This window comes from Vidua chalybeata, chromosome 3 (genome assembly GCF_026979565.1).
Source record: "Vidua chalybeata isolate OUT-0048 chromosome 3, bVidCha1 merged haplotype, whole genome shotgun sequence".
NCBI classification, from domain to species: domain Eukaryota; kingdom Metazoa; phylum Chordata; class Aves; order Passeriformes; family Viduidae; genus Vidua; species Vidua chalybeata.
In genome coordinates, this window is record NC_071532.1 from 84,250,620 (window position 1) to 84,278,253 (window position 27,634).

General features: G+C 42.1%; 2 protein-coding genes across 4 annotated transcripts in view; one reads left to right on the top strand and one right to left on the bottom strand.

The window, feature by feature from the left end:
• Nucleotides 1–418: 418 nt before the first annotated feature.
• Nucleotides 419–19,307, top strand: B3GAT2 (beta-1,3-glucuronyltransferase 2). Its single transcript, XM_053938070.1, has 4 exons — nt 419–1,055; nt 12,202–12,346; nt 18,737–18,885; nt 18,965–19,307. Exons 1-4 carry the CDS (start codon nt 516–518, stop codon nt 19,049–19,051), a joined length of 921 nt encoding a protein of 306 aa, XP_053794045.1. The 5' UTR covers nt 419–515; the 3' UTR covers nt 19,052–19,307.
• A 209-nt stretch (nt 19,308–19,516) lies between these two features.
• Nucleotides 19,517–27,634, bottom strand: part of SMAP1 (small ArfGAP 1) — a 90,565-nt gene continuing 82,447 nt past the window's right edge. For all 3 annotated transcript variants that reach the window (XM_053938067.1, XM_053938069.1, XM_053938068.1), the window contains 3 exons: nt 23,738–23,906; nt 22,789–23,120; nt 19,517–20,501 (listed from right to left, as the gene is read on the bottom strand). In XM_053938067.1, coding sequence (XP_053794042.1) covers nt 20,367–20,501; nt 22,789–23,120; nt 23,738–23,906 — 636 coding nt within the window. In that variant the 3' untranslated portion in view covers nt 19,517–20,366. The remainder of the gene's footprint in view (nt 20,502–22,788; nt 23,121–23,737; nt 23,907–27,634) is intronic.

Genomic DNA, 27,634 nt, shown 5'->3' on the forward strand with positions numbered 1-27,634 from the left:
GGCGCCGCCCCCGAGGACGCCGAGCGCGGAGCTCCCCGAGCCGGCAGCCGGAGCGGGGCGGGGCGGGAGCCCCCGCCCGCAGAGACCCTCCCTCCCGCCTCCCCGCCCGCCCTCCCCTCCACGCCCCCGCGCACCGCCAGAGCCGCCCGGGGAAGCAGAGGAGAAGGAGCGTCTCCCCAGAGCCCCCCGCCGAGCCCCGGTCCGGCGATGCCGAGGGTGAAGAGAGAGGAGGAAGAGGAGGAGGAAGGGCGGCCGCTCGCAGAATAGAGGAGCGGCGGGAGCGGGGCCGGCAGCTGCCCCGCCGGGCTGCCGCAGGCACCGCGGGGCTCCCCGACCCGCCCCGCCGGTGGCCCCCGCGCCCGCGGGAGGGAGGGAGGGAGCGCCCGCCCCGGCCGCCGCCGCCGCCGCCGCCGCCGCCCGGGCGCCCCGCGGAGCAGCGCGGTGGGGCAGCCCCGCCGCGCCCGTCTATGGGGCGGCGCTGAGCGGCGGCGCGGCGGGAGGGCGCCGGGGGCAGCATGAAGTCCCTGCTCTTCAGCCGCTTCCTCCTGCTGCTGCCCTGGGTGCTCATCGTCATCATCGTGCTGGACATCGACAGCAGCCGGGCTCCGCTGCCCGCGTTGTCCCCCCGCGGCGGGGCCGAGGGCGGTAGCGGCGGGGCGCGGCCGCCCGCCCCGCGGCGGCGGCCCGAGGCCGCGCTGCCCACCATCTATGCCATCACGCCCACCTACAGCCGCCCGGTGCAGAAGGCCGAGCTCACCCGCCTGGCCAACACCTTCCGGCAGGTGTCGCGGCTCCACTGGATCCTGGTGGAGGACGCGGCGGCGCGCAGCGAGCTGGTGACCCGCTTCGTGGCGGGCGCCGGGCTGCCCTGCACGCACCTGCACGTCCCCACGCCGCGCCGCTACAAGCGCCCGGGGCTGCCCCGCGCCACCGAGCAGCGCAACGCCGGCCTGGCCTGGCTGCGGCAGCGGCACCAGCACCTGCCGCCCCCGCAGCCCGGGGTGCTCTTCTTCGCCGACGACGACAACACCTACAGCCTGGAGCTGTTCCAGGAGGTGCGTGCGGGACAGGGGGGCGCGCTCGGCCGCCACGCTCCACCGCTCCCCGCAGCCGCCCGCCGCGTCCCCATCCCCGCTCCCGGCCGCTCCCCGCTTCCCCTCTGGCTCCTGCCGTTCCCCCTCCTCAGGCTCCCGCGCGGGGCCGTTCCCCATCCCCGATTTACGGCGAACTCGGTGTCCCTTATCCAAAAATTCCGGGCACGGGGGAGTCAAGCCCGCTCCCCGCCTGGAGACCTTGCAGCGCCCGTCCCTCACCCGGGCTTCCCGGGGCTGCCTCTGTGTGACCACCGCTCTCTTGATTTTAAGTTTCTTGTCCATCCTCTCCATACTCCCCCAACTTTTTACTGCTGTTTTCTCACTTCGCTGCCGAGCGAGGCAAGTTTAAGGTTAATATAAGGGATCCTGTGTTTTTTGTCAAAACTGGGTTGAAAAGTGCTCCTTGGTTTGTTATTTTCAGGCTGCATCCCTCTTCCTGTAGGGCAACTCGCATCAGGAGTCTCCATCCTTCACAGTTTTTTTTGGCTTGGCGCTAATGAATTAAGCCAGAGCCGGCTTCTTCACTTGGAGCTGCCTTTCTGAAGCCTTTCGCTCTTAAAAGCAGCAAATCGCTTGTGTAACGACTGAACGCCCTTTCAGGAGTCTCTTTTGTGAAGGGACCTGTTTTTGTCTTCATTGCCTCCCCTTGGTGAAGGGCTTTTTTTTCATTTTGGTGGGAACTGGCAGGCGCTCGGGGCAGAGGATATCCAGCTTTCTTTCTGGCTTCCCCCTGGCAGGAAGGAGGGTGTTTAATAGGTGGACATAAAACAGTAGAAGAAAGATCATGTACATCTTCTGTGACAGCTAGGAGAGTAACCTTGGCAGAGAAATGAGGGACGTAAACAGGAAAGCAAGTTGGCAGCAGAGGACTTCAGACACGCTGCGGTGTGTGCGTTGTGCCGGTGGACAGAGCTGTAGTCCGAGGTGAACACCCCTCCCCCGCCGCTGGCTGCCGAGCTGTGCCCCTCCTCGCGTGCTTTACAGTCACTGAGTTCAAGTGATACACAGAAATGTGAAGCACATGCAATTCCTTAGGGGAAGCTGGTTTAGAAATGCTTAGGCTCGTTTGTGTTTAGGTTCATAATGCAGCCCTTTCCATTTCCAGTGTGTGGGCAGGTGCGGGCTCCCCATTCAACAGGGATACCCTACTTCTTTTGCCCACTTGGCATTCAGCATTGAAGCTGCTAATTTAAAGACCTTTGCCTAGAGGCTAAACCTTTGTTGCAATTGATTTTTTAAGAATTCTCATAGCTGTGTTCAGTGCATTATAATGCAGAGTAATTTCACGTACTTTTCTTTGATGTTATGGGAGTGCTCACATGTATTTGTAGAAATAAGGTTAATTTGACTGAATCTTAGGGAATCTGTTAATAGAAACGGAAAATACACTTTGGCACAATGAGTAATGTGGGACAGAAGATATTTGGCAAATACTTACTGTTTGTTTGGATTTTTTTGTTTGTTAGTTTTTTTTTTTTTTTTTTTTTTTTTTTTGTTGTTGTTGTTTTGTTGTTGAGTACCAATGTTAGGGACAAGCTGAAGGAACAGTATTGGCTGGCATTTCTCTTGAGTGCTCCACAGCTATTGAAAAGGAGTCTGGCCATGTTTATTCTTTTAAAACTTCTATCATTATTCTACTAATTGCTGTGAATCATAGGTACAAAATAGAGGTACAAATTACCTCTCTATTTAGCTAGGAAATGCAGGAAAATGAAGGGATAAAACTGTCTGAAGGGTTAACCTTGAGAATTGCTAGCGCAACAGGCAACCTGTGTTTCCTCTTGCTAACAAGGACTGTAACCTCCAGCATGAACCTGTAACCTCCAGCATGAACCTCTGCAACCCTAAGGCTTCCCTTTCCCCTGTGTTGAGCTGCTGGGAAAGAGCTGTTTGTTCTGAGCCTTGTGTTCACAGACAGACACACATGCATGAATGAGTTTTCCCTGAGAAATGGGGAGCTGGGAAAGCTCAGTTACAGGAGCAGAGGAGGAGCTTTTGCCTCAGTTGCCGCTGCGAGTTCCTGCGGGTGTTTTTTGGGGTCACTAAGGAGCTGCTGGCAGGGTCTCTGGGATGCACTGGTAGCAACACGGGGAATGCCTTGCAGACCTGGCAAAGTTAACAGAAGTCCATTGGCAGGCTTTGCCGACGGGATGCGCCTTTACGTGTGGGAGGTTACATTCAGAGGGAGCCAGGAGCCTGATTTTGCAGTCGAGGCACTGCTAGAGGGCTGGTTGCTTGTTGACTCAATAAAATAAAATCCATGTATTCATGGATTCTGGCTTGACAACTCTGTGGTAAATCCTGATCTCCCCTTCAGGTATTGATTGATTTATGAACATAAATTATACTTGTCTTCTCCAAGCATGAAAAGAACAGCTTCAGAATGCATTGTTTGCAGATGAAATCTGGTAGTAATTCCTCTTATGAAAATGGTGGTAACTATACCTGAGAGGGAATTTTTTCAGTTTGTTGCCCTGCCAGGAGCAATTCTCCAGACCGGCAGCTGCTTTCCCTAAGGAGGTCTGATAAACTGTAGTCTCCTCACTAGGAGGGAGAAGTTTAAATGTAGGATGAGACAGGAGCTCTGAACTCTCATCCAAGCAGCATCGTGTGCTGGCTGTGTGACTTTCAGCAGGTGGCTGCCACGGGCACAGGGGTGTGCAGCCCCCACGGTGCCAGCAGCACCGCGCGCAGGCAGGTGCCTACATTGAACATTTGCTGCTTTATGAGATACCAGGTCTGGCCTCTCTGTGATGCTTGCTGCTGAGTCAAAGCTGGTTCCAGGGGCAGCAGTGGGGCCTCGGGGAGATGGGAACCAAGGCTGGTTAGGACTGTAAAGCCAGCATGAGAGGAACATTTGCGTTAGGGAAATGTTTTGCTCAGAGGTCAAACAAGCAGGACTGCAGAACAGAAGGCGAGCAAGGGAACTGCACGTCGTCAAGGATTGGGTTTAAGGAAGGTCTTTTGCTGTGGGTTTCCCTGGTGTCCTTACAGGAGATGGAGCCTTTTAACAAAGAAAGATCAGCAAAGGCTTTCCTGTGAGCTGTAGTGTATAAACCACGAGGCCATGATCAAAAAGGAGCATGCTTTGACATGGAATGCCATGGGATACTTCTGAGAGCTTTTGATGAAGAAATTCTAATCTCTGTCCAAAGTACTTCTGCCTGGTGCTTATAGGAATGAGTACTTTATATCTGATGTGGAGCGAGCTGGGCCCAGTAGACCTAGGCTGAGTGTGTTTCATGGAAATCAGGAAAAAAAACCTCAGCTTACAGTAGCCTGGAAAATGTCACCTTCTGTAGTAAATCTGGAACCCTTGACTGCTGTTTATCTTTTTTCCTAAGACCTACAATGGCATGTGGGTGGATAGGTCAGTTTCTGACTGGTGAAACGATGTCCTCAAAGTCAAACTGGGCAGGCTCTAAACAGTTTTAGTTGTCCCCTGTAGAATAAGGTGGAAAGCCTGGTTTGTCTTTCTGCTACTACAGCATTGGCTCAGTTTAGCATTTTGTTAGGAAAGGTTCATCTTCCATGGAAAGGCTGCAAAGAAGGAACCAACCTGTTCAGTGATTGTGAAATTCTTTAGAGTACTAAATGAGGCTGCAGCAATGACGAAGAAATATTTCCAGGAGTAGAGGTGTGGCTTTTAAGTTATTCCCAGTTCTTTCTGCTTGAGAGTGTAGTGGTGGTCAGGTGAAAAATCATGCTTTTACTTTAATGCCTGTGGTCTGGCATATTGTGTTTTGTCACTTATTATTTTGGGGTCAGGACCTCAGAAATAATTTATGTATTTTCTCTTCCAGTATGATCTGTTCATCTGGAGGTGTCCTTGTGCATCTCTCCATCAAAAACAAGTCTGCTTTCAAAAAATACCTGTTATGTTAAAAGTCAGCCTGCATTCATAAAAAAGCCACTGAGAGGCCTGGAATTCCACCTATTGTATTTAAAATGCTTTACAAATGTTTCCACATGACTCACCATAGCTTCTATTTTTTACCACACACTGTTCATTTTGGAGTGGTTCTTATAGTTTCTGGTGCATTTGTGCTTCATCTTATTCCTGAATGCAAGTTATTGCAATATTGTGACTGATGCCTAGCAACTGCTGATTTCACATTTTAAACTTCCAGAGGGAAAAAAACTTAGATAATACTGGCATTCCACCTTCACAGAGAGATTTTAAAAACAGGATTAACCTAAGCACTGGAAACTGAAGATAGACAGCTAAGTTCCATTTCCCTTAACTCTTCACAGAATTCCTGTGTTTCTCTGTCTCAGGAATTTTCTCTGCTCTTTCCATATGTTGAGTAGCTGGCTAAAGGCCATCACTTGCATGGTCCATGTTTGGATATGTGTGCAAATTGGAGGAATTAGTGTTGGAAATCCACTCTGCTGTTGATTGTGCAGACTGCCCTGAAAACTTCGAAGGTGAGGGGTGAGCAGCATGAGGAGTAAAAGTCTTCAGTATCTGTCTGAAAGTGAGCTTGCTGCTTTCAAAAACACACTGAGTTTTAGACATTCCTGTCTAGGTTATTTCTGCCACTTTTGCTTGTGTTTTGTTCAGACACCTAAGCTGAGATACATTTGAAATGAAGATGCTCATATCTAAAACCATGTTCCCTCTCCCTGCCACCCTCAGGGTTCTGGTCATCAATGTCCAGAATTTCATAGCAATGTTTGCTGGGTGCCTAGAGCATGCAAGTGTGGCACATTCCACAAGTGTGCCTTGTCTGAGTGCAAGGAGAGGATTTGCAGACTGGGTCTCCTTAGAGATATCCACACTCTAAGGTGTGATGTGGATACAGCCTTGCAGCATGGAATTCAGAGTAGATCACAGCCCTAATTGTTATTTCTAAGGGATAAAGAAACCCAACCCAAACTTGAGCAGCTTAGCAGTTAGTCCTATTGCCCACTGAGTTGTAGACCAGAATTCCATTTGCTGTAGCTGTTTCCTGCACAAGAGTGCCCTAATATGATGGTAGAGTTGAAGCTGGAAAGGAGGTATGGGAGGACAGATCTCATCCTGCTCTCCCTAAGCTCAGGTAGTCTTTACAGATAGCTCAAGATTCAAAGAGCTATAGAATCAGACTGAAAGAATTTTCTTGTGTCCCTGCCCTTCCCTCTCAAAAGGTATATATGAAGGTGGAAGATATTCTAATGGCTTTTAACAGCCATTTTAGTAGCCTAAAAAAAGAATTCATTGTTTATTAAAAATAGAACAGAAATACTTGCAGGCATTGCATGTCACACAGGCTTCAGTTTTCCCGTGATCATCTTTGTAAAATATTTTGAGGGGAACTCAAAAAATTGCATTATAGAAGAGGTGAATATTTACTATTTATTCCAGCTTTGACTAGGGAAGTGTTAGTGTTCCTTCAATTACACTTACATAACTGTCCTAATTTTTATACACTGTATTAAGCTAACTTCTGTGTATTTTTTACTGCATATATTTATGCAAAATATTTAAAAGTAGTATAAGTGAATCTCTTTATCTTTGAAAACATGAAAATCTGTTGTTGTATCTCTTGGAGCTGGTTGGAAAAATCAGATTTTTATAATAGTCTTAAAAATAATATTCAGTAGTCTAGACAGAATTAAATATTAGCTGGCAGTCATTAGTTATTTTCTTCAGAATAAAAAGTGATCCAAATATGAGTTAGCAGTGCATTAAATACCTTTCTAGTATATAAATGATTTAGAAGTACATGACAGATTTTAAATGCACACTGACATTTTTCTTCCACGTAGACATGTAATACCTATGCTAAAGAGGCTGGATTAGAAAAGACTGGCAGAGAATTAAATAGCTTAAAAATGAGAGGAAACAGTGACCAAAAAAGGGGGGGAAAAAGGCTATTTGAAACAGGTTTTTGCTTGGTTACAAAGTACCAAGGACTCTCTGTTTCTGCACTGGCAGCAGCAGTTTTACCTGTGAAACTGATACTGTTACTGTGAAATTAATTACACCGGGTCAGCTGCTCTTCAGAGGTACAGTGAACACAACCCAGTAGAATGATAGGGAGTAGAATGAGGCAACCCGTAAATAGAAGGGCCCAGAAGTAAAATGAGTAGCAAATGTTTTGGAAGTTGTCCCAGTCCACAGAAATTGGCTGCTAACTGCTTTAGTTAAATTTGGTAGTTTTCTTCTGCAGGGAAGCAATATTGACATTTGTGCCCAAGGATGCTGGTATAATTTAGAAACATTAGTCATGTACCTTATATATAAAATGTTGCTGAAGAAAAGGGAGAATTAATCTATCCTCCCTCTGCAATGTAGATTGTGTACAAATCAGCAGAGGAGGTTTAGAGCAGATGCTTGGAAAGAAAGTTTTCTAGCAGGGAGAATGGTGAAGCAGAGCACCTGTGAGACCTGCAGAAGAAGCTACATCAAGGAATGACAATTTTTTGATTTGTAGATCCCTTCTACAAATGTTCCCATGGACAATACACTTCACAATCAAATTTGCCAACAACAAACTTGCCTTTTGAAGTTCCTAACCCCTTAGCATCCCAGTCCCTGGACCACAAAAGCCACTGACACAGGTTTTCTATGCCTTAGTACCTCCTTTGAAATGATGGTAAGCGGGGGCAGGAGCTCAGCTCAAAGCCTCAGTAAACAGCCACAGCATCAGGCTGAGCTCTCTGGCTGAGCCATAGTGCTCTCTTGTAAGTTTTGTTGAAGCAGAATTTGGCTTTAAATGGCCTGTGAGTAATGCAGAGAACTGTGTGAGAACTGACAGGGAACCTGACTGTGCTTATGCTTTAACCCATAAAATTTTGTCCTAAGGAACTGTTGTAGTGAAGGAGATCTAGATCCTGTCTTTGGTAGTAATAAATCAGAATTTTGCATATAAATCTGCTGGAGTGTCAGTGGGATGGGCAGGGGTGTGGGGTAGGATGGTGAGCATGGATGTGAATCTGTAGCCTGAGCAGGACAGATCAGAAATCACACAGGGGTTGAAATGACAGGGACAAAAAGTTTATGAGGTGTGGCAGCAGGTTTGCCCTCGCTTCGAATCCCAAACAGAAACACATTGACATCATGCTGCAAAAACAGCAGGATGGTTGTTCCAGTCTGGAAGCCTTTTCACTGTAGGAAGTACAGCCATGCTTCCTTTTCTCTGTCATTTGCCTTCATTCCCCCTGGGCTTTTATATTTTGTTACTGGCTTGCTATCTTCCCTATCCATCAGTCCAGTGCATCCCATTAAGCAGCTTTTCTTGATTGACTAATGAGATGCTAAATTTAGAAATGCTTTTCTCACTGTCTTTTATTGCTCAGTTCCATTTCCTCCATTTCATTTGCTATTCTTCAGTGATTACTCTGTTGTTACTGTACTTATTGCTGTATACCCATCACCTCACTGGCATTTCTTCAGTCAGTTGTTACTCATCTCTCCTGTCATTTCCTTGCCCACTCCTTCCCAGTTCTCCTCCCCCTCCTATTTCATTCAGGTTTGCTCTACCATCTTCCCCACCCAGTACATCACTCTCCTCCTATGCCCAAGACCCCCTTTCAAATGGTAAACAGAGGACAAAAGCATTTCTACCTAAAGAGAGCTGTCCAAGTCAGGCAGGATGAATCCTGCTGTTGGGGTCCTATCTCTGCTCGTTAACTGCAGACATCTTAACTAGGACAGGGCAGATGCTTGACTTGCAGAGAGTGAAGTGTAAGTAAGATGAATACCATTCATGTAAGCTACCAGGATTTTAAATGCTGAGTGTTAATACAGCTTGTGCTACCGTTGTCATTACAATGACAAATAGAAAAGTCATTTAGGAAGCTGTTTTTGGCAGTTGTTTAACCCACGGCTCTAAAGCTATTCAGATTTAACACATTTTTGAATCACTTTTTTGTGTCCCGATGATTAGCAGCATAAAATTCCAGGTGCAAGCTGGCCTTTTAATCCAAATAATAGCTTTTTCCCCATCATACAAAAATACAGCCTTCACATATCAGTATGTTAACTGCAGTAATGCTACTCTCAGAAGATTAAAAGAAATATTCCTACTTTCATCTGCCTAGCATATCCCAAGGCTGTGAGGTATTTCAGAATTAGCATAAATACTGGTCTAGTTGTGCTATTTCAGCTTTTACTTAAAGGAATTGCTGTATTCTTGACACCTGCTTATTTCATTCTTCAAAAATGTAACCTGTAAGAATAAAGTCACCCAAGGACAGAAGCAGGAGCTCTGTAAGGGGTTACTTGCATCTGACATGTGGTGGCTTTACGGACATAACTCACAGACACTGAGATTGACCCACAATTATGAGTTTAAAACTTCTTGGGTCATTTACATGCTGGTTTTACGAGGTCAGTGAAATACTTTTCATTGACAAGGCTTTCCAAAACACTGTGTATTGCAGAGTATTAATGTAAATCTATCTGGTTCTGCCAGCATAGATGCTGAGGCCACTATTGACCCAGTTCAGAAGTCCTGTGTAACCTGGCTCATTTTGTAGGAGAGCTCCCAAACTTTTACTGTGCACACAAGGCAGTGCATGGGTGCACTGTGCTCTGGCCACTGTCTTGCAGTCAGAGTATGCCTGCCCTTGTCTTGTGGCATTTTGAGTTTAGGTACAGACAGTTGGCACAGGATGGCCAAAGTACTGCAATTCTGAACACTAATAATTTGTTCAGGTATCCACACCCTCCAGGAAGTATTAATGGCACCATGTGTGTTTATCTTGTGGTATTTACTGGTGTAGCATAGTTAGGTGAATGTAGCTTGATGGTGCGGTGTAGATATGCCCAGGAGGATGATTCCCTGTGTCCACATTTGGATGTTAATGTAAATATGCTGTTAGCAAAATAAGCAAAAAAGATGTGTCATTAAAACCAGAGCTAAAAGATCTTCATGAGAAGGTTTGGCCGATGTCCATACCCAAATAGCCAATTGCTAACTTTGCATTTACTACACGGAGGAGTGGGAGAGATCGGAAAGTTAAGCAGGGAGAACAGTTGCAGGTAAATACATTTATCAATAACCTTAGAAAGATTCGTGGCAGCCTCTCACTGGCAATTAACCAGGCAATGGCTTGGAGAGAATCCTTATCACAAGAATTCCCTATATTGCCAGCTGAATACACACTCTGCTCTTATGCACTATGGGCTGCTGCTACTGAGTGAAATGTTCTAGCTTGCTGCAACAGTTACTAGGGTGGAAGAGAGGAATTTTTGATAAACAAATCTGAAGATACACAAATAATCAGAGGGAGAGAAGGTGCATGTCTTTCTTCTGTGTGTGCCTACATTTTTGTGGATTTTTAAATATGTATTTTATACTTTATGTGAAAGTTCTAAGAATCTGCTAATGTTTCTAGCTTAGAAATGTGAATCACGCTGACGTGATGTCTTTGTTTTTTCCTGGTGTGACTCCTGCAAGTCTTGATAATATGCATGATAAATCTTTCACCTTGGCAGAGAGAAAGGGAAGTGTTTAATATTTAACCAAGGTTGTCTTTTATTTCAGCATCCATCAATAGGGGACTGCGGTTACAAATATGTAAAACTGTGTTTGTTTTTGCTGAGAAGAGTGCTTGGAAGGAAAAAGGGATAACCTTTCCCCAAGGAATAAGTTTCAATTACAACAAAAGATGAGACTGTTTTTAGAATAGATCAAATTAAGCCCACATTACACTGAAATAGTTTAATACTTGTTTAAATAGAACCATATTTAAAGCACAGTAGTTAAAACGGTGGCTTTTGAACCAGTGTGGTTAAGTTGTGCAAGTTGCTGTGTCAGTGCACTCGCTTGCTCCAGTTCTCACGCCAGACAGTCTGATTTTCCCATGGGGAGCAGTGTGTCAAGGTTTGTGTCATATTATCTCCTGTTTACTGGGGAAAATGGACCACTGAACCAGTTATCTGAAGTCACTGAATCAGACTCATAATCTTTACGGTTAGAAAAGACCTCCAACATCGAGTCCAGTCTCATCAATTAAACCATAGCACTAAGTGCCATATCCACTTTATTGAACACTTCCAGGGATGGTCACTTCATCACTTCTCTGGGCAGCCCATTCCAGTGCCTGACAACACTTTCAGTGAAGTATTTTTTCCTGATGCCAAGCTGAACCTTCTCTGGCACAGCCTGAAGCAGTTTCCTAATGGTACCTGGGAGAAGAGGCTGACCCCCACCTGGCTCCACCCCACTTTCAGACAGTTGTGATGTGATAAGGTCCCCCTGAGCCTGCTTTCCTCCAGGCTGAGCACCCCCAGCTCCCTCAGCTGCTCCTTAGAGGACTCACTTTCTAGACCCTTCCCCAGTTTTGCTGCCCTTCTCTGGACATGCCTCTGCACTTCAGTGCCCTTCTTGAAGTGGCTCCCAGTCATGGATACTTCTTGCTACAGTCATTTTTTCATACCTATGGCTTCTTCTATGCTAGATAGGGATCACACTTCCAGTTTTGCATTTAGTTAATTTACATCACTGGGAAAAACTGCTGCTGGTGATAATAAGCATCCTGCCTGGCCTGCTTTTTGTCCTTCTCAGAAATTTAGCAGAGGTTTTAAAGGGAAAATACAGAAGTTAAAAAGACAGGCTTAGCAATCTTTTTTCACGAATCCTTAATAGATCTGAGCTGCATCTCAGGTCTGCTGCAGGTTGGAAGGAGTTGTGTGTCATAATTTCCTCTATTCAATGCATTTTTAACAAGTCCCAAACTAATTGTACTTGTCCTAGTGAAGTGTGTATTAATCATTATTATTGTATTTTTCTCTCACTGGGTTTCTATATTATCTCAGCTTCTACAACTATAAGCCCACTGCCAGAATACTGCAGTCTTGCAGATAAAAAAGATCTACTATGCTTTTGAAAACCCAAACAAACAAGAACAAAACTCCCTGTTTTTTCACAGCTTTAAAAACTCTTGGTATAAAAGATAACATGAATAGGGTGTTTAAAGTAGAACTGAGATGCCTATGGACTACAGAGCCGGAGATTTCACAGAAAATGAGTGGGCACACGCAGCTCTTGGGCCGCAGTCTGTAAGCTAGAATTGCTTTTGAATTCCTAGCCTTGATGATTGGTGTGGGTTTGCAGCAGCACTCAGGAGAGCCCGCTGGGAGCGCCGGCAGTGACGCTGTGCCTGCCTCTTGCAGATGCGGACGACGCGCAAGGTGTCCGTGTGGCCCGTGGGGCTGGTGGGAGGCCGGCGCTATGAGCGCCCGGTCGTGGAGAACGGCAAAGTCGTCGGCTGGTACACGGGCTGGAGAGCTGACAGGCCCTTTGCTATTGACATGGCAGGTGAGGCTCACTTGATACATGAATGTTTCCGTTTCTCAATTTGAGCAGCTTCTTAAACTTCCGAAGTGCTGGCAGAGTGTGCGGCCATTTGGCCCTGGAAGTCTAAGCTTGTACATCTTGTCTAATTAATTTGCTGCTTGGTGGTATCTGAACTTACTTTGTTTTCATTTTTATGTGGCAATTTGGCTTTTATGTTGTGTGAATTGTCTATCTGAAACAAGTTAATTGTAAATTAATTCATCCTAGCAATTCTTGCAAGGAGTCCCTGCCTGTCATTTTGTCATCAGTCTAAACCAGGCAACATAAATGCAGACCTTCTTAGACCTCATGTTGTAAAATGCTACTTTATCATGAAATTATTCATGTTGCATTGGTTATTTGGAATGACAGTGATAACTGTAGATGGATATAGTTTGAAACACTGGGCTTAGAGGAAAAATCACTGACAGCTGTTGCCTGGTAGATGAAGGCAGAAAAGCTTCAAAATGAATATAATCAATCTTCTGCAGTGAAGTTTGCACACCACACAGCTCTGTCTTGCTGACAGTCCATGCTTAGACAGTCTTTTGTATACATTCACAACTGCCACATGAATCACCACTGTGCACAGGTCCAATTTCTGATAGAGCAGAAGCTGGTTTCCCAGCAAATGATACAGTATTTGCCCTTAGACATCTTCTGTACTCAGGAGAGAAAAGTAGGAATACAATGGCAAGAATAGGGTAGAAATAGCCACCTTTTTTAATCCTGATAACCCTATGTTTTGAGAGAGGGAAAAGGACAGTGTACAGTTCTTTCTCATCTTAACAGAGTATTATTATATTAATTGAAATTATTGATAAAAGTATGTACAGTATTTACAGTCCAAGTAGTTAAAGAGTAAATAAAGGAGGACTAATGGTTGTTATCACCTCAAAGACAAAAAGGTTATTAGGTGAATTTTTCTGCACTGTAGAGGCATTTCACATCAATACTACAACCTGGCATAAAAATAAGTATTTGGGTGTTCACATAAAGGCATTCCTCAGGGGTGAAGCAGGTATTCAATGCCCAAAACCATGCAGTGTGTCAGGGACTGCAGCTGTGCAGTTGAACAGTCCCTGTGGATTTACAGATACATATGGATACTGGACTCTAGAAGGTATTATTGATGGCATTATAAAGCTGAAAGTGTGGTCCATAATTCATCAGCAGCAGGCAGAAAGCCACACAACATGGGCCAAGGGACTCTAACCCAGACATGAAGGTTTACATGGAAAGTTCTGAAGTTGTTTACCTTGCAGATGCTGGCTAAATCACTGGCATCAGGGAACAGCAGGTCCTTTAGGAGCATTCCCTGCTTGCGCTTTGACCAAAGTCATGTCAGGGAGGGTCATATGGACAAACCCCCCCCCAAACTTACAGGAAGTTACTGCACAACCACAAACAAAGAGTTACTATTTTGCAAGAGAACTTGTACTTAGTCTTCAAAAAATACAGAAGAAATTGAATTTAATTTTTCATTTCAGCAAGGAAAGAAATGGATGCAGTGTAGACTGCTAAAAAAATGATGTGAAATTTGCATCTTCATTCCCCTCAGGAATACAGTGTCAGGCATGAACAGAACTGCAAATCCAGAACTCCACAGGTGTCTGAGCAGGTGCAGGGTACAGGATGTGTGTCAACCTGCAGTTTCCTACCCTCGCCCTTCCCTCCTGACTTCCCAACACACCTCCAGGGATTTGCTACCAAACCTAAGTCCATGCTGTAGTCCACTGTTGGCATTTTTCCATTTTTCCATACACAAGCAACTTAGGTTATACTGAATGCTGCACATAAGGAACATCAAGGATGTCTTTTAAAAATATTGCCATGCAAACAGGATAGGTGCATACAGTAATGCTGATATGGATATATGTCAGCTGTCTACAGTTAATGTTCTGCGCTCATGTCCCAGTGCACTGGTAAGGAGGCTCCCTTTGGTTTAGTGAATGATCTTTCACAGTGATTATCACAAGAATTTGATCATGACACTGGGTATGAACAGAGTGATGGCTTAAAAGGTTTGGGATCACCAATTTAACTTGTGGCTGTTCAGAGAAGCACATCCTTGACTTTAAGCACATAAAATTCTTATTCTAGACAGCAAAATACAAGGCCAAATTCAGGTCCTGCTGATTTCATTGGGCTCACCTCAATGACCCTAATTGGCCAACCACCCCAGATTCTTTGAAACACACTTGCTCATGGCAATCACATTAGGTCAGTTCATTAAACATTGGTTATTTGAGAAATTTGTGGCTGATACTACTAATCTCCAATGCTAAACTGGATTCAGAAAGCAAAATAGCAATTTCCTGTGTTGCTTCTTTCCTGGCAACCAACACACCATATGAATTAGTTCTGGTATTTCCAAAGTTCTGCTTCAGTTTTCAATCAAGGTGGGTTCTAGAGTTTGACACAGACTTGCTTACCCTCAGGGAAGAAAAGTGAGAGAGAAGGTAGAAAGCAAAAACTGTGGAAAAAACTTATTTAGTATGGATCTGATTCCAAGTCTTCTGTATTAAATGTTGTTTTACTTCTGGCCTGTTCCTAGTGCCGGAATTTTGGATCACTCAAGGAAATAAGTTAGATTGTGATTCTCCTAATGTGAAGGTTGTTCAAGAAGGCAGATGCTTGCTTTGCATTAGCATTTCAGGAGCTACTTCAGTCACAGAGATTAATATGTGACTGTAAATCACTGGGCCAACAGATTTTGGACTCTGGGTCCAGAGCTCATCCACTGTGCCCTAGGCACCTCTGCTAGGGCCTGAGCAACCACCTTTATGATTGTATTTTCTTAAAATTTTGTTATAGTCATGAGATCTTCAGTACATCTCATATTTCTTAGGGTTCCCTGAGCAAAATGCCAGACTATTCACAGCACTGCAAAACATGGCATATTTTAACTGAATCTGAAAGAGTCACTTGCTGGAAGTTACAAACAAAAAAAATTTAAGTGGTATGGCAGCCAAAACCAAAGCAAAACCAAAACACCAACCTCCCTTCCCATCCAAGGATAAATACTGTTTTAAACACTGAGTTTATAATCAAGTGCCTTTTTCATGGTGAATTAATGCCAGCAGATCCATTTGTTCCTAACTACAAAACCTCCTGGTTAGACATCTCTGCCTTATTGCAACCCAAAAAGTACACCAGAGGGAGAACAGAACTTGAAAGCCATAAAGCCCAAGCCAAAGGTGGGATCTTGATCTATGAGGAAACCAGAACATCTGTTCCAACGTCAGCACAGAGCATTAGCATTTATACACTCCAGAAATGATAAACACTCAAGTTTCTAGCTTGCCTTCAGCTACTATCCTGTCTAGAACATCCAGGAAGCAATGGCATTAACCATGGCAATAAAATCTTTAAACCCTGGCCCAAGTTTAACTGGATGAAGAAAAATAGCTCTGCCTTTTAACAGAAGCCATTGGTCTAACACAAGTCAAGGTGTGAGTAAACAGAAACAGCTTACATTCAAAGAAGAACAGATGTATTATCTGCCATGTCTTCCAGGTATCTTGTCCTCCAACAAATTAATTCTGATCTAGGTGGCTCTTCAGCCAATTAGATTTAATTTATAACCTTGCATTAAACACCAAAAAACCCCCGAAATACCTCTTCACACTCCACCTATGAAATTGTCTTTTGGCATTTCATGTGAAGTTAAGCCCAGTATGACCTTGTAGGAAAAATGACTTAAGTAAAATAACTGTATGCATGTAAGCACTGTTCAATTATGCTACACTGGAGACAGTAATCCCAGATAAATCCCTGTTCAGTGATAGAATTCAAAACAACAGTGTCTTTTCATCTATTAGCACAGGATCATTATCTACTGAGAGAAATAATTAGTGCCAGTCTGGTCAAAACTTGAGCTGTCTCTTCTATTTCTGGCATCAATATGATACATCTGATAAAGTCAACTTAAAGTTGTCACTAGAAAGTGGTTTTCTCTCAAATCCATCTTACAAAATGTCATACATGTGAAAATAAAGCCATTATAAAGCAGGGCTGAAGAACTAGAGAGCCAAGAGATAAGTCTCCTTGAATTATTTTGTCTCTTTAAATTGCTGTATTGGATTCTTTTAACAAAAAAAGACTGCATGGACCATGACCAAAGAAACAAACCTTAGGCCAGTCAGTGCACAGTAGCCCACGTTCTTGCCACCTGCAACACTCAGTTTATAATTTAACTTTTACTTGATGGCACCAATAGTTTTCACAGCACCCTCAAATGACAATTTGCAGTACCATGGTACCAAGGGCACATGTCACACGCAAGGGCCATGGCCCACTTGAACATCTGTGTGTAGGAGAAATCCACCCTCAGAACTCAGTGCAATTTTCTCAACAGAGGAGCAAGCCTTGCAACAAGAGAAATTATTGTATGGCTAAGTATAGGCTATGGGTCAGGGAGCCACACTGACACCGCAAAGATAAACAGCAGAAAATCTGCATTTCTTCTGCTTAGAGGGAGATTATTTCTGTGCACTAAAATCTGGGACACTAATTTTGGTGTTTACTTCATTTTCTTTATGCATGGGCAGCTTGAATCTTAAATATATTTAAAAAGAAAGAGCAGCTCACACAGCTGATCAGGGTTCCAAAAATGCCTTCCCATGCAAAAGAACTTTTTTTTTTTTTTGCCCAAAATTATTAAAGCCCAGTTGCATTCAAAATTTATAGTTTGTTTTATGTGAGGAAAAAAGGCCAACAAAACCTAACCAAAATCACTAAACTGAAGCAGACTGTTTTGTTCATCAGTACTAATTCCCCAGGCCCCTTTGAAGGTGCAGCAAGCTGACTGTACATACTGTCTGTAGCTGAGGGAGTTTAAACTCTCACCCTCAGCTCTTCCCAAATGATTACATTTGGTTACCAAGAGCACTGAGATAGAGCCCACCTTGTGCTCCATCACAGCCAGGCTACAAGGAGTGAGAAGCAAGTCTGCACTGCACTGTGTGGGTAAGCCTTGTCCATGCAGACACCTATTCTCTACCTCAGGCAGGACAGGGTGTATAAAGCTACATCAAAGATTTAATGTATAAATGTTTTCTGTGTCCATCAGTCAACGGGGACCTGTTCACATCCAACCCATAGACCTCATCAGGGTCCAAATCCTTACTGAAAACAAACAAACTTCCTGGTGTCTTCCTTTGCTTCCTACAAGCAAGACCATGATAAAGTGGTTTCAGTGTGCCTTTCTTTACATGTGATGTAGTAATTACTTTATATTTTCCTCTTCAAAAGGCTCCCGTAAAAGTCTCAGATACTTTCAAGGAAAATACAGCAGCAAGACATTTCTACTAAAAAGGGCTCACAATTACATTAAGTTACAGAAAGTTATGCTAAATTTTAAACTGATAAATTTTTAATACTGGCTTTAGAATTAAATGTTCTTGGAGTTTTCCAGAACTGATGTCAAAACTGTTACTACATGTGTCATAAAGGGACAGCTGGAACCACTCTGACCTGATGAAGAAAGGATTTCTTTGGTAGACTTGGCAATCAGACAAAAGGAGTTACAAATGTAATTTTTCTTTACAAGTCTATCAGTCGAGTTTTTGAGTCATAGTTAAAGAAGCACACATATGACTGAGCACTGCTGAAGGAAAACAGGAGAGTTCTATAAATAATGGCAAATTAGAGATTCATGGTAGCTTCTTCAGAGAGGGTGAGTTTGTTCAAACCAGTGATTTCTCAGTTTGCAGTCTTCCTTCAAGGAACCTGATGCATGTTAGTAGAGAAAGCATTGCAGAGAGGTCTGTACACTGAATAAATCCTTTAAGCCATGCTGTGCCAGGCTCAGACCAGCTGAGACTGCCTGGCAGACCACTGCTGCTGAAAGTCATTCCCAAGGCAGAGCATTAGTATGACTTGTCTTTCCTCAACAAGGCTGTTAAAAGTCTACAGGCTAAAGCTATCTAAATATCACAGTTGTAACATATTTTAACCTTTTTTCCTGACTCTCACCTTGAAGTGTAGAATGGTTTGTACAGTATGAATTTCATATATTTTATTTTACTTATAATTGAGTTTTATTTCTTAATTAAAAGTAGAAAGGAAGAATAACCCAAGATTTTAGCAATACCCGACTTTCAGGCAAGAGAGCATATATTACCTACATGATGGGAAATTAAGATTTAACAGGTTGAAAATATGGTGCAATTAAAAAATATCTGATCATATCTTAAGGGCACACCAAAACAAAACAATACAATGTAGGATGTACAAACCTACACACACAATCAGATTTACACATTTTTAAAAAGAGCGTGGGAGATTTCTAGACATAAGTATAACTGCACAAAAATGTAAGGCTTAAAGGCTTTTCTCAACCTTTTTCCCTGTCTCCCTCTCTCAAAGGATTTGCTGTGAGTCTTCAAGTGATCCTGTCGCATCCCAAAGCCGTATTCAAGCGTCGTGGTTCTCAACCAGGAATGCAAGAATCTGATTTTCTGAAACAGATAACAACAGTGGAGGAACTGGAGCCAAAAGCAAACAACTGCACAAAGGTACCGATTGCTAGACTTTGTGAAAAGCTGTCGTGTCATCTCTGCAGATGACTTTACTGACACACATGGTATTTCCTAGGTTCTTGTATGGCACACCCGAACAGAGAAAGTGAATCTAGCCAACGAGCCAAAGCACCACCTGGACACAGTCAGCATTGAGGTATGACCGGGGAACAGTCCCATGGCAAGGGCGGGACAATGGACGCACCAGCGCGTGTTCCAGTTCGGACAGCTAAAATCATCTGCTTCTGCCTGAGACCTCACAGACTTCTGTGGAAACAAAAGGAAGCTTTCAGAGACTCTAGTAAACAAATCAAGTGGGTGTGCTTTGTTCTAACTTGTCTGCATGCATTTCTGAACTCTCAGCTTAATAAACTGACACTTACCTTTGCTTTAATGCTGTTTCCACATAGATAAACATGGCTGCAATGGAGTATTTTCAAAATCATTATTTATGTATATACTTTTTGTATTTATCCAGCTTAATGGTGTAATTATAAACTGATTTTAACTCACGAACTGTTGGTCTAAATATCTGTACAAATGGATCCTCCAAACTGAACATGTTCTACTTCATTAAAAGCAGCAGTCAAACAGGTCATACAACAATGAAATAAAAAACCTACAATCATTTATGGATTTATCCTTTTAATATAGGGAAATAACATTTTATCATTACGAGGCACCATAAAATGTAAACACAATCACTGTCATAAACCTGGATCTCTCTGCAAGACAAAATATATCTGTTCACACTGAGTTACCTTGAATGCATATTGTGCTGTCAGTTCTCTTTTAACACTGTGTGCCTGTGTCCTGAGCCAGGTCAGAGACTTTACCACAGGAAATGCAAATGCATCAAATACTCATCTTTAAAAGAATAAACTATTGATTTGTAGAACTACAGTAACATCCAGGTTTATCTTTCTTTCAATAACCACATTCCCTGTTATGCACACCATAACAACATCACAGTGAAATGTATGATGAAACAGAATTTCTTTGATACACTAGAAAACATTGCTCAGTGATACATTTACATTCTATTTATATATGATTAAACATTTGTTCATACAGTACCTTCTACAGGATTACTGGGTAATTTTGGGGGGTTGGGGGTTCATATTTTTGGATATTACTAACATGATAGCTACATCCCTTATATGCAAACATTTGATCTAGAATTTTGAGGGGAAAAAAACATCAGTACGTGGTTAAGCAGCTTCTTAATATGGTCTATGAAATCATATGCATTGTATGAAAATGCTTCCAATGATGTATAAATATATTTGATCTGCTTTTCACTACATCAAATTTAAATCAATATAGACCACAACACGGTCAGTCAGTTATATTCTTAATCTGAACAGCTGGGGAAAAAGAAAAACAATATATATGTACATGGAAGGAACAGCAAAAGTAAATGTATTTGAACAAGGAATGTTAGGTGGCTGTTCTGGGAAAGATTTCTATTGCAACTTTCATTTCCACAGTTGTGTGCTGAGAGTCTGGCCAGAGGAGCTTCCAGTCCATCCTGCGGCTGTGTTGGGGGGCTGGCCAAAGCCCATCACGTTGCTGGAACTGCTGAGGTTCATTCCAGCCATTTGCTGATTCATCTGCAAAGCACACACACACACACGAGCCTGGTTAGCACTGGCACTGAAACACAGCACGCTGCTGGCCAAAAGCAGTCCTGCCTCCAACCAGCCACCCAGTTACATTTCCCTAAAAATATTTCTCATTAAATAAAAATATTGACTCCATCTTAGTTTCTAAGCTTTATGCTACCAGCTTTTCAACCATCAACATACATCAGCTGATGGGCTGCAGCACTTGGTATATGTGTCCCCTGAGAACTGACAGCATGTGAAGGAGGTGGCCAGTGTGGCTGGTTGGTAAAAGTTTGCTTTCACAGGTTCAAAGATAATGAACAAACCTGTTGTAACTGCAATAAAGAAACAGCAAAGCTGGTAATGTAGTCTTGTCTGCACTTGCAGCTCCAGATTTATTTTTTTTTCAGTGACATTTCTTTGGAGACTTCATAACCTTGACTACACCAGTTTTTACAGAAATTGTCCATTTAGGTGACAATCAACAAAGAATGAGGTGGATTTATAAACTTGAGTTTTATCCAACCATCCTTGCTAAAGCATCTACTCAAGATACTGTAATTCCTTAAAAAACAAGTAAAATAATCCACATCAAATTAAATTCACATGAATTTAACATCTAGTTAAAGGTGGGAAGGAATTAAAAATTCAGCACATTCACTTCAGGGCTGCTGCAAAACTATTTTTAGTCTTTACAAATATCTAGTCACTGTAATTTTAAGTGTTCAATGTTAAAATGAGTTTAAGAGCAAAATAGCTTTTGGAGCAATTAATAATCAGAGCCAATGAAAAGAGATGTTGGATAAATAACATTTGATTCAAACTAAAGGCAGCACTAGGTAAAAATCAGAGTTCATTTAAACATGAGTGAACAATACCAGGCTGCAAAATGAAACTGAAACAGTGGTGAAAAATTCAAGTAAATTGCAAACTAGTATTTCAGGGTAAAATTAAGTTCCATGTGCTTTCACACAGAACTGTGTATCTGCAGAAAACAAGCCACCACTGAACTTGGAAATACAAAAAAGGTGATAAAAACATGCTTTACCCAGTGGTTCACCTCTTCTGGAGTAGAATTCTTAAGCAGCAGACTATACAGTTAGTCTGGTAAAGCAAGCTCTCCCCCTTTCAACTAAAGTCAGAGTTTAGATCAGAGTTCTGCAGACTGTGGAATGCCATCATACTGACAACATCTGATGTGCAAGGGGTACAGGAACATGTGAAGAGCTTGTTCAAGGAGCCAAGTTTTAACATGTAATTGATAAGAGGCAAGATTTTAATTTCAAAGCTGATATGGGTCTTTTTAAAGCTAGCTACCTATGAAAAGATTGCCCCAGTATATCCACAGATTTTTTTGATCTGACATTTTGAAATTCTCACCTTTAAGAATTACCTTTCAAAGAATGACAGCCTGCATTTTCAAACAGGGGCTGTTTTATCCATGTAGGAAATGCTGTTTACCTTCATAAACATTCACACCGTAAGATGGAGCAGAACAGTAAAAATTCATTTCATCCAATTTAAGTCAGTCACTAAGGTTCTCTTCCTGCATTACTAAGTAAGCAGCATGGAATTATTATATTGTTATCATAATACAAACAATAGGATGAAAAAATAGTTGCTGAAAGAATCATCCATGCTGAACTCCAAGGGAATAATTTAAGTCTGATCCCTCTGCCTCACCCTGCCCCAATAAATGCTCAAATACTTGATTTCAAGATGTTTCCTTGGAAAATGTATAAATACAGTACTACATGTACATTAACCCTTCTCGAGAACCTTTGAAACATGTTTAATACATAGAATGGAAATGTTACAGATAAATAACAGATGCACCTAAGCAAATTATCTACAGGAAAATGTTAAGAGCAGAAAGCACTTCACATTCCACCAGAATTTATCCTGAAATCTGTGAATGAAAGTATTCATTGTTAATGGTTATTCCCACGTAGTTAAATTTTGCTTTTAGTTATAAGGCTGTGTTTCATTTCCAAATTTTGTAACTCTACCTGAGCTAAGCTTTTTACTTGGCTGGCTCTGATGACAGGATGAGAAGAGCTATGGAAGCAGAGTACTGAGTTTGGTCTACCTTGGCAAAATTATTCTCTGCTTTCATAGTAGTTATCTTTCATTGAACTATTCACTGGTTTGTTAACATGTGCCTCTGAGCAGTTCACAGTCCAGTAGTCTTTAACTTGGCTACACTTAACCTTCCTCCTACAGCCACACATTTTCTATCTGAAAAGCATCATTCTTCCTAAAGCACTCTTGTCTGGGAATGGCCAGTCTTTACCTGAGAGAGATTCCATTGAGCTTGTTGGTTTTGTTGCAATCCATACTTGTTTTGTGGTGGTGTGACCATCTGTCCCACCATTCCACCTTGAGGTCCAACGACAGTTTGAGGAAGTCCCATCACACCAGTCGGTGCAGTACCAGTAAATCCATTGGGCACTCCCACTCCTACCATCACACCTGTGCTTTGTCCCATGACTGGCACTGATTGTCCCATCATGTTTCCCATCATCCCAGTTGCTGCTGGCACAGGAACTCCCATGGCTGGAAAGCCTTGAAAGTGAGTTGATGGTTGTGTGGTAAATGGCATAGAAGACGACCCCATGAACATACCTGTACCAGGGAAGAGAAGATTTCAGCAGAAGTGTCTTATGATTTTCCACCCCCACCCCATCAGTCAGAAGTGCACCAAAATAATTGCAAGGATAACTCTGTCCATCTGTATCTCAGTGCTGCCAATTTAGCTTCTGGTAAAAGCAAAACATTACTTTACAACTCTCACCACAAGATTAACTGCTAAGAAATTCTGGCATCCCCGTGGTGAACCCGAATCTTTCAATTGCTATATTGGAGGTCTTTGTATTCACACAAACCCAGCTAAACCAAAGCTCTGACAGTTGTGCAGGGATCCTGACAGACTGCCTGCACACTGGGGACTCAGATCCTCACTGATTAATTGCATGGCAGAATCAGACTTCACAAATCTTTCAGTAAATTGCACACTTGATAATTTGAACAGCTATAAATAAATTAAAATCACATATATGTTTTTCTTTAGCATCCATATTACATTTCAGTAATTTTTCTCAGTTTCATAAAAGCTGAAAATAAAAACCTTGATTTGAATATAGTTAGCAGGTATCCAACCTTAGCTTCATACTTGTAGAAGGTAACTTTTCTAGATAAAGATTAAAATAGGACTGCACAGAAACCTTCACAACATTATTTACCCGGAGCATTTTGCTGCTGCATTGTTCCTGTGCCATACAGTGATAAAATGGAGTCTTTGGAGAGTTGTTTCTTTGCTGACTCTTCGGATTTTGTTGTTTGCTCAGTAAATAGATCAAGATCCCCGGCTGCTCCAGACAAGGTGGCAGCTGCTGGCTTAGTGGAAGCACTCTGGGAAATAAAAGACAAGACAGACTACTGAAGGAAAACAGCAAAAGATGATGTTAAATATTTGCTGTACAGCCTTGCCCCTCTACTTAATAAAACCTCATTAATTTACAAAAACTAAATTTAAGTGAATGAGAATTTAAAAGTATGTGGTATGACTAAAGACAGAAAAAAGCAGTACAGGCAATATGGAAGACCATCAGACCAGATGGAGGTTACAAAACAAAAAAACCTAAATCCTCAACCAGCTTCAGGGCATACACATACAGATTATTCATTCCTGTTGCTTCTACATTTTTCATCAGTGAGAAGCATAAATCAAGAGCTGGAGTTAGATTATGAAAAATAATTAGGAAATCAATAAGGAGATTAAAATTCACATCTCATTAATCCTCTCATAGGCAGAACAGATTAGAGAAGAGCTAAAACAAAAGATTAAGTGCTTTGAAATGTATCTTTGGAGAAAAGGCAAGATTTTGGTTATCTACTTCAAGTAATGAAATTTCTAAAATACATTGTTTATAATTGGCCTAGAGTTCTTTAAGCATGTTTCACTTATTGAGAAAGCATAATTATCTAAAACTTACTGCAATCTACAAATAAAAACCTAAAATACAGGCAGGCTGGCAGGCTTTGTACTGCTCTTGCAATAGAATGCTTTGTAAGCAAATTACATCCTGTCTCTTAGTGCTGTTCCTACTTAGTTATGTTGCTGTTCATACCCATACAGTTTCATATGGGGGCTTTCTCAGGGAACCAGGCAATATATAGGTTCTTGTTATATTCCTTAAAATACACAACTCATCCTGTTATCAGTGGGAACTTTTAAATACAAATCAACTGCATGCACAATGAAAAAGAGCCAGGACTGCAAATCATACTTAAAGTATTGTCCTATTTTAGTCCAGCTAAGTGATCCCCAGCTGCTTAGCATATACCTACTGCACTCACAGCTTGCATGAGTTTCAACTCTTCTCCATACTAAAGGAAAATCTTCCTTGGAATACCACTGTCAATGAACTCAACATGTAACCAGGTCTGTTCATTGAGATCCCATACCCAAGTTTAGCAGACAGACAAAGCACGCCACAAAATACACAGATATGGAACACCCCTATAATCTTCCTTAAAGCAACTATCTCAGATCTTCTGCTTTTGCTGGTGTGCTGCTGACTAAGCCCTGAGAAGTCCACTATGGTCACAATGGATTTGTTACAAACACCACAATACATATGTTCAATATGCAGCTTCAAAAAACACATTAAATGTGTGACTTCTGAAGTGCTAAAACCTGTAGCATAAGGCAGTGCCATAGATTAGGAAAAATAAAAAAACAAACCACAGAACAATTCTATTACCAGCTAAATTTGCAAGAAACCAGCAAGAGAAAGGACTGCAGATTCACACAGTTGACGGTGAAAAATTTCCAAAACTGCTGTAGAAAGGGAAGAAAAAAAAACCAAAAAAAACAAAAAAACAAAACAAAACAAAAAAAAAACCAAAAAAAAAACAACAAAAAAAAAACAAACCAACAAACAAACAAACAAAAAAAAAAAACACCAAAAAAAAATTGGGTACTTTCTGGAAAGTGAAAAATCTCCATTTATACTACAGCCAATTTAGGCCAAAGTCACTAGGACTTAGTGGGCAACCAAGAGTGGGCTGACAGCACTGCAGAAGGAAAGCAAACAGAAAAATACCTATGAAACCTCTCTGGTCAGTATACAGTTAAATTTTCCATTTTTTTCTGTACATACTAAAAAAACTTCTTCCTCTTCCTTCTCACAATAATTTCTGATTGCAAAGCAAATAAATTTTTATTTAAGGGGGTAGTAGGAAGCCCTATTTGAGAAAATTTTTTATCAGTGTGATATAACCAGTCTTCAAAAATACCAGAATCAGATTTAACGATACATTCAGGTAAAAGCCCATTACTGAATTGTTCCCTGCTGACACAGATCTCCCGTGGTGCCTGCCCAGGTCAGCCCCTGTGTGGCAGCTGTGCCCAGCAGGCTGCAGGAGGAGGACACAGGAGCACTGCAAGTGGGTGAACAGAGGGAGCTGTCCCTCTGCAACCTGCAGGCAGCAAGGCAGGACTTTGCTTTTCTCTAGAAGGCAGAGCTGGAAGCCTGGAGGTCTGATCATGTTATGTTTACAACCTAAGATTAAATGTTCATTTATGTCTCTTCATTCAGTTTGGTTTTAGAAGACCGTCAAAGGAGCCAAAGCACCGGACAAGCACTCCCTGAAGTGTTCATCAGATGAAAAAAAATGGAAGGTAATGCAAAATACATGGCAAGAAAACAGCAGGTAGCATCCAAGTTAAAAAACAACCAACATTAACATGATTTTTGTATCTCTAACATTGTCATGCTACCCAAGACCTGTATAAAAACACACCTGGCATTCATATAATCATTTTCCTACACACAGTGCCCTCAGAGAGTCATTATGCTAAACCTAATGCTCATCAGCTGCTTAAGGATCATACTGATAAGCAGTTTCATGATATCAGTGCAACAGAATTTTTCCTGCAAATTGAAAGAGGGAAGTGGGACACATGGAGTTGAGAGAAGGACTGGAAGAGAGAAAAAAGCACATGTGCACTTTCTTGCTACCAGCATGTCTCTGGCTCTGGCTGGTATCTAGGAAAGCAGGGACAGCCTGTAGAAAAGCCAGGCCTCTACTGTTTTCCATTTGTATGGTGATAAATAGTAGCCCCACACAACATTTTCAATTTCTCCCTGCTGACTGGAAGAGCTATTTGCATTGGGAAAATACAGCCTAGCACACAATTATTATGTAAGCAAGGTACTAAGTACATTATTAAGGTCTTAAATTCTATATACCATTCTTACCTTTTTTATCTTTGCACTGAAAATGGACTTGATGTTTATTTCAACACTTCCGGGTTTGATTTTGCATAATTTGTTTTTAGACATCTACCCAGTTCCATTAATAATAATCAACTGTTATTTCCTGTTAATAACTATGGAAGAAATGAGCACTCAACTATATTCAGTTCAGAAAGAAAAACACTAAGAAATCTCATGTGTTCTCTTGCTTTTAGGAATTATCAGCAATATCTGAAAAAGGTTAAGATTTCTATCACTCAGATCACATTCAAGAATATAATTAACCTTACAATAAGATTAAAAATTCAACTTTATTTTTTGCTGCATGTCCAGTACTCACAACAAGCAATACGTTTCCTTTGCAATCATCCTTGTCTAGGCTTGAAAACATTTATCTTCCCTGCAGTCCCATTTTCAACTCCTTCTTCAGACTTCCCTTCTCTAGAACTCAAAATAAATTTTTGTTCCTCTAGAGTCTGTTCAGGTGACTCCTTCTGGTTCTGGAGTATGATGCCTGCTCTTCCACTGCGCTCCACCTAAGGCATTTAAAACACCTAAGAGAGTATAATCATGGATTCATAAATGGTTTGGGTTGGAGGGGATCTTAAAAATCATCAAGTTCCAACCCCTTGACATGGGCAGATCACCAGATCAGGTTACTCAGAGTCCTGTCCAATCTGGCCTTGAACACTCCCAAGGATGGGGGCATCCACAACTTCTCTGGGCAACCTGTTTCAGAGTCTCACCACCTAACAGTAAAGAACTTCCTCCTAGTATTTAATCTAAACCTATCCTTGTTCAATTGGAAGCCCTTTTCCTTTATCCTGTCAATAGACACCCTAAAAAGGAGTCTCTCATCTTTCCTGTAGTCCACCT

What these genes read in the sequence shown, in the direction of transcription:
- B3GAT2 (XM_053938070.1), top strand. Translation starts at nt 516, where the DNA reads ATGAAGTCCCTGCTCTTCAGCCGCTTCCTCCTGCTGCTGCCCTGGGTG. An exon ending in GCCTGGAGCTGTTCCAGGAG is followed by an intron (nt 1,056 to 12,201) that starts GTGCGTGCGGGA and finishes TGCCTCTTGCAG; the next exon opens with ATGCGGACGACGCGCAAGGT. An exon ending in CTTTGCTATTGACATGGCAG is followed by an intron (nt 12,347 to 18,736) that starts GTGAGGCTCACT and finishes CCTCTCTCAAAG; the next exon opens with GATTTGCTGTGAGTCTTCAA.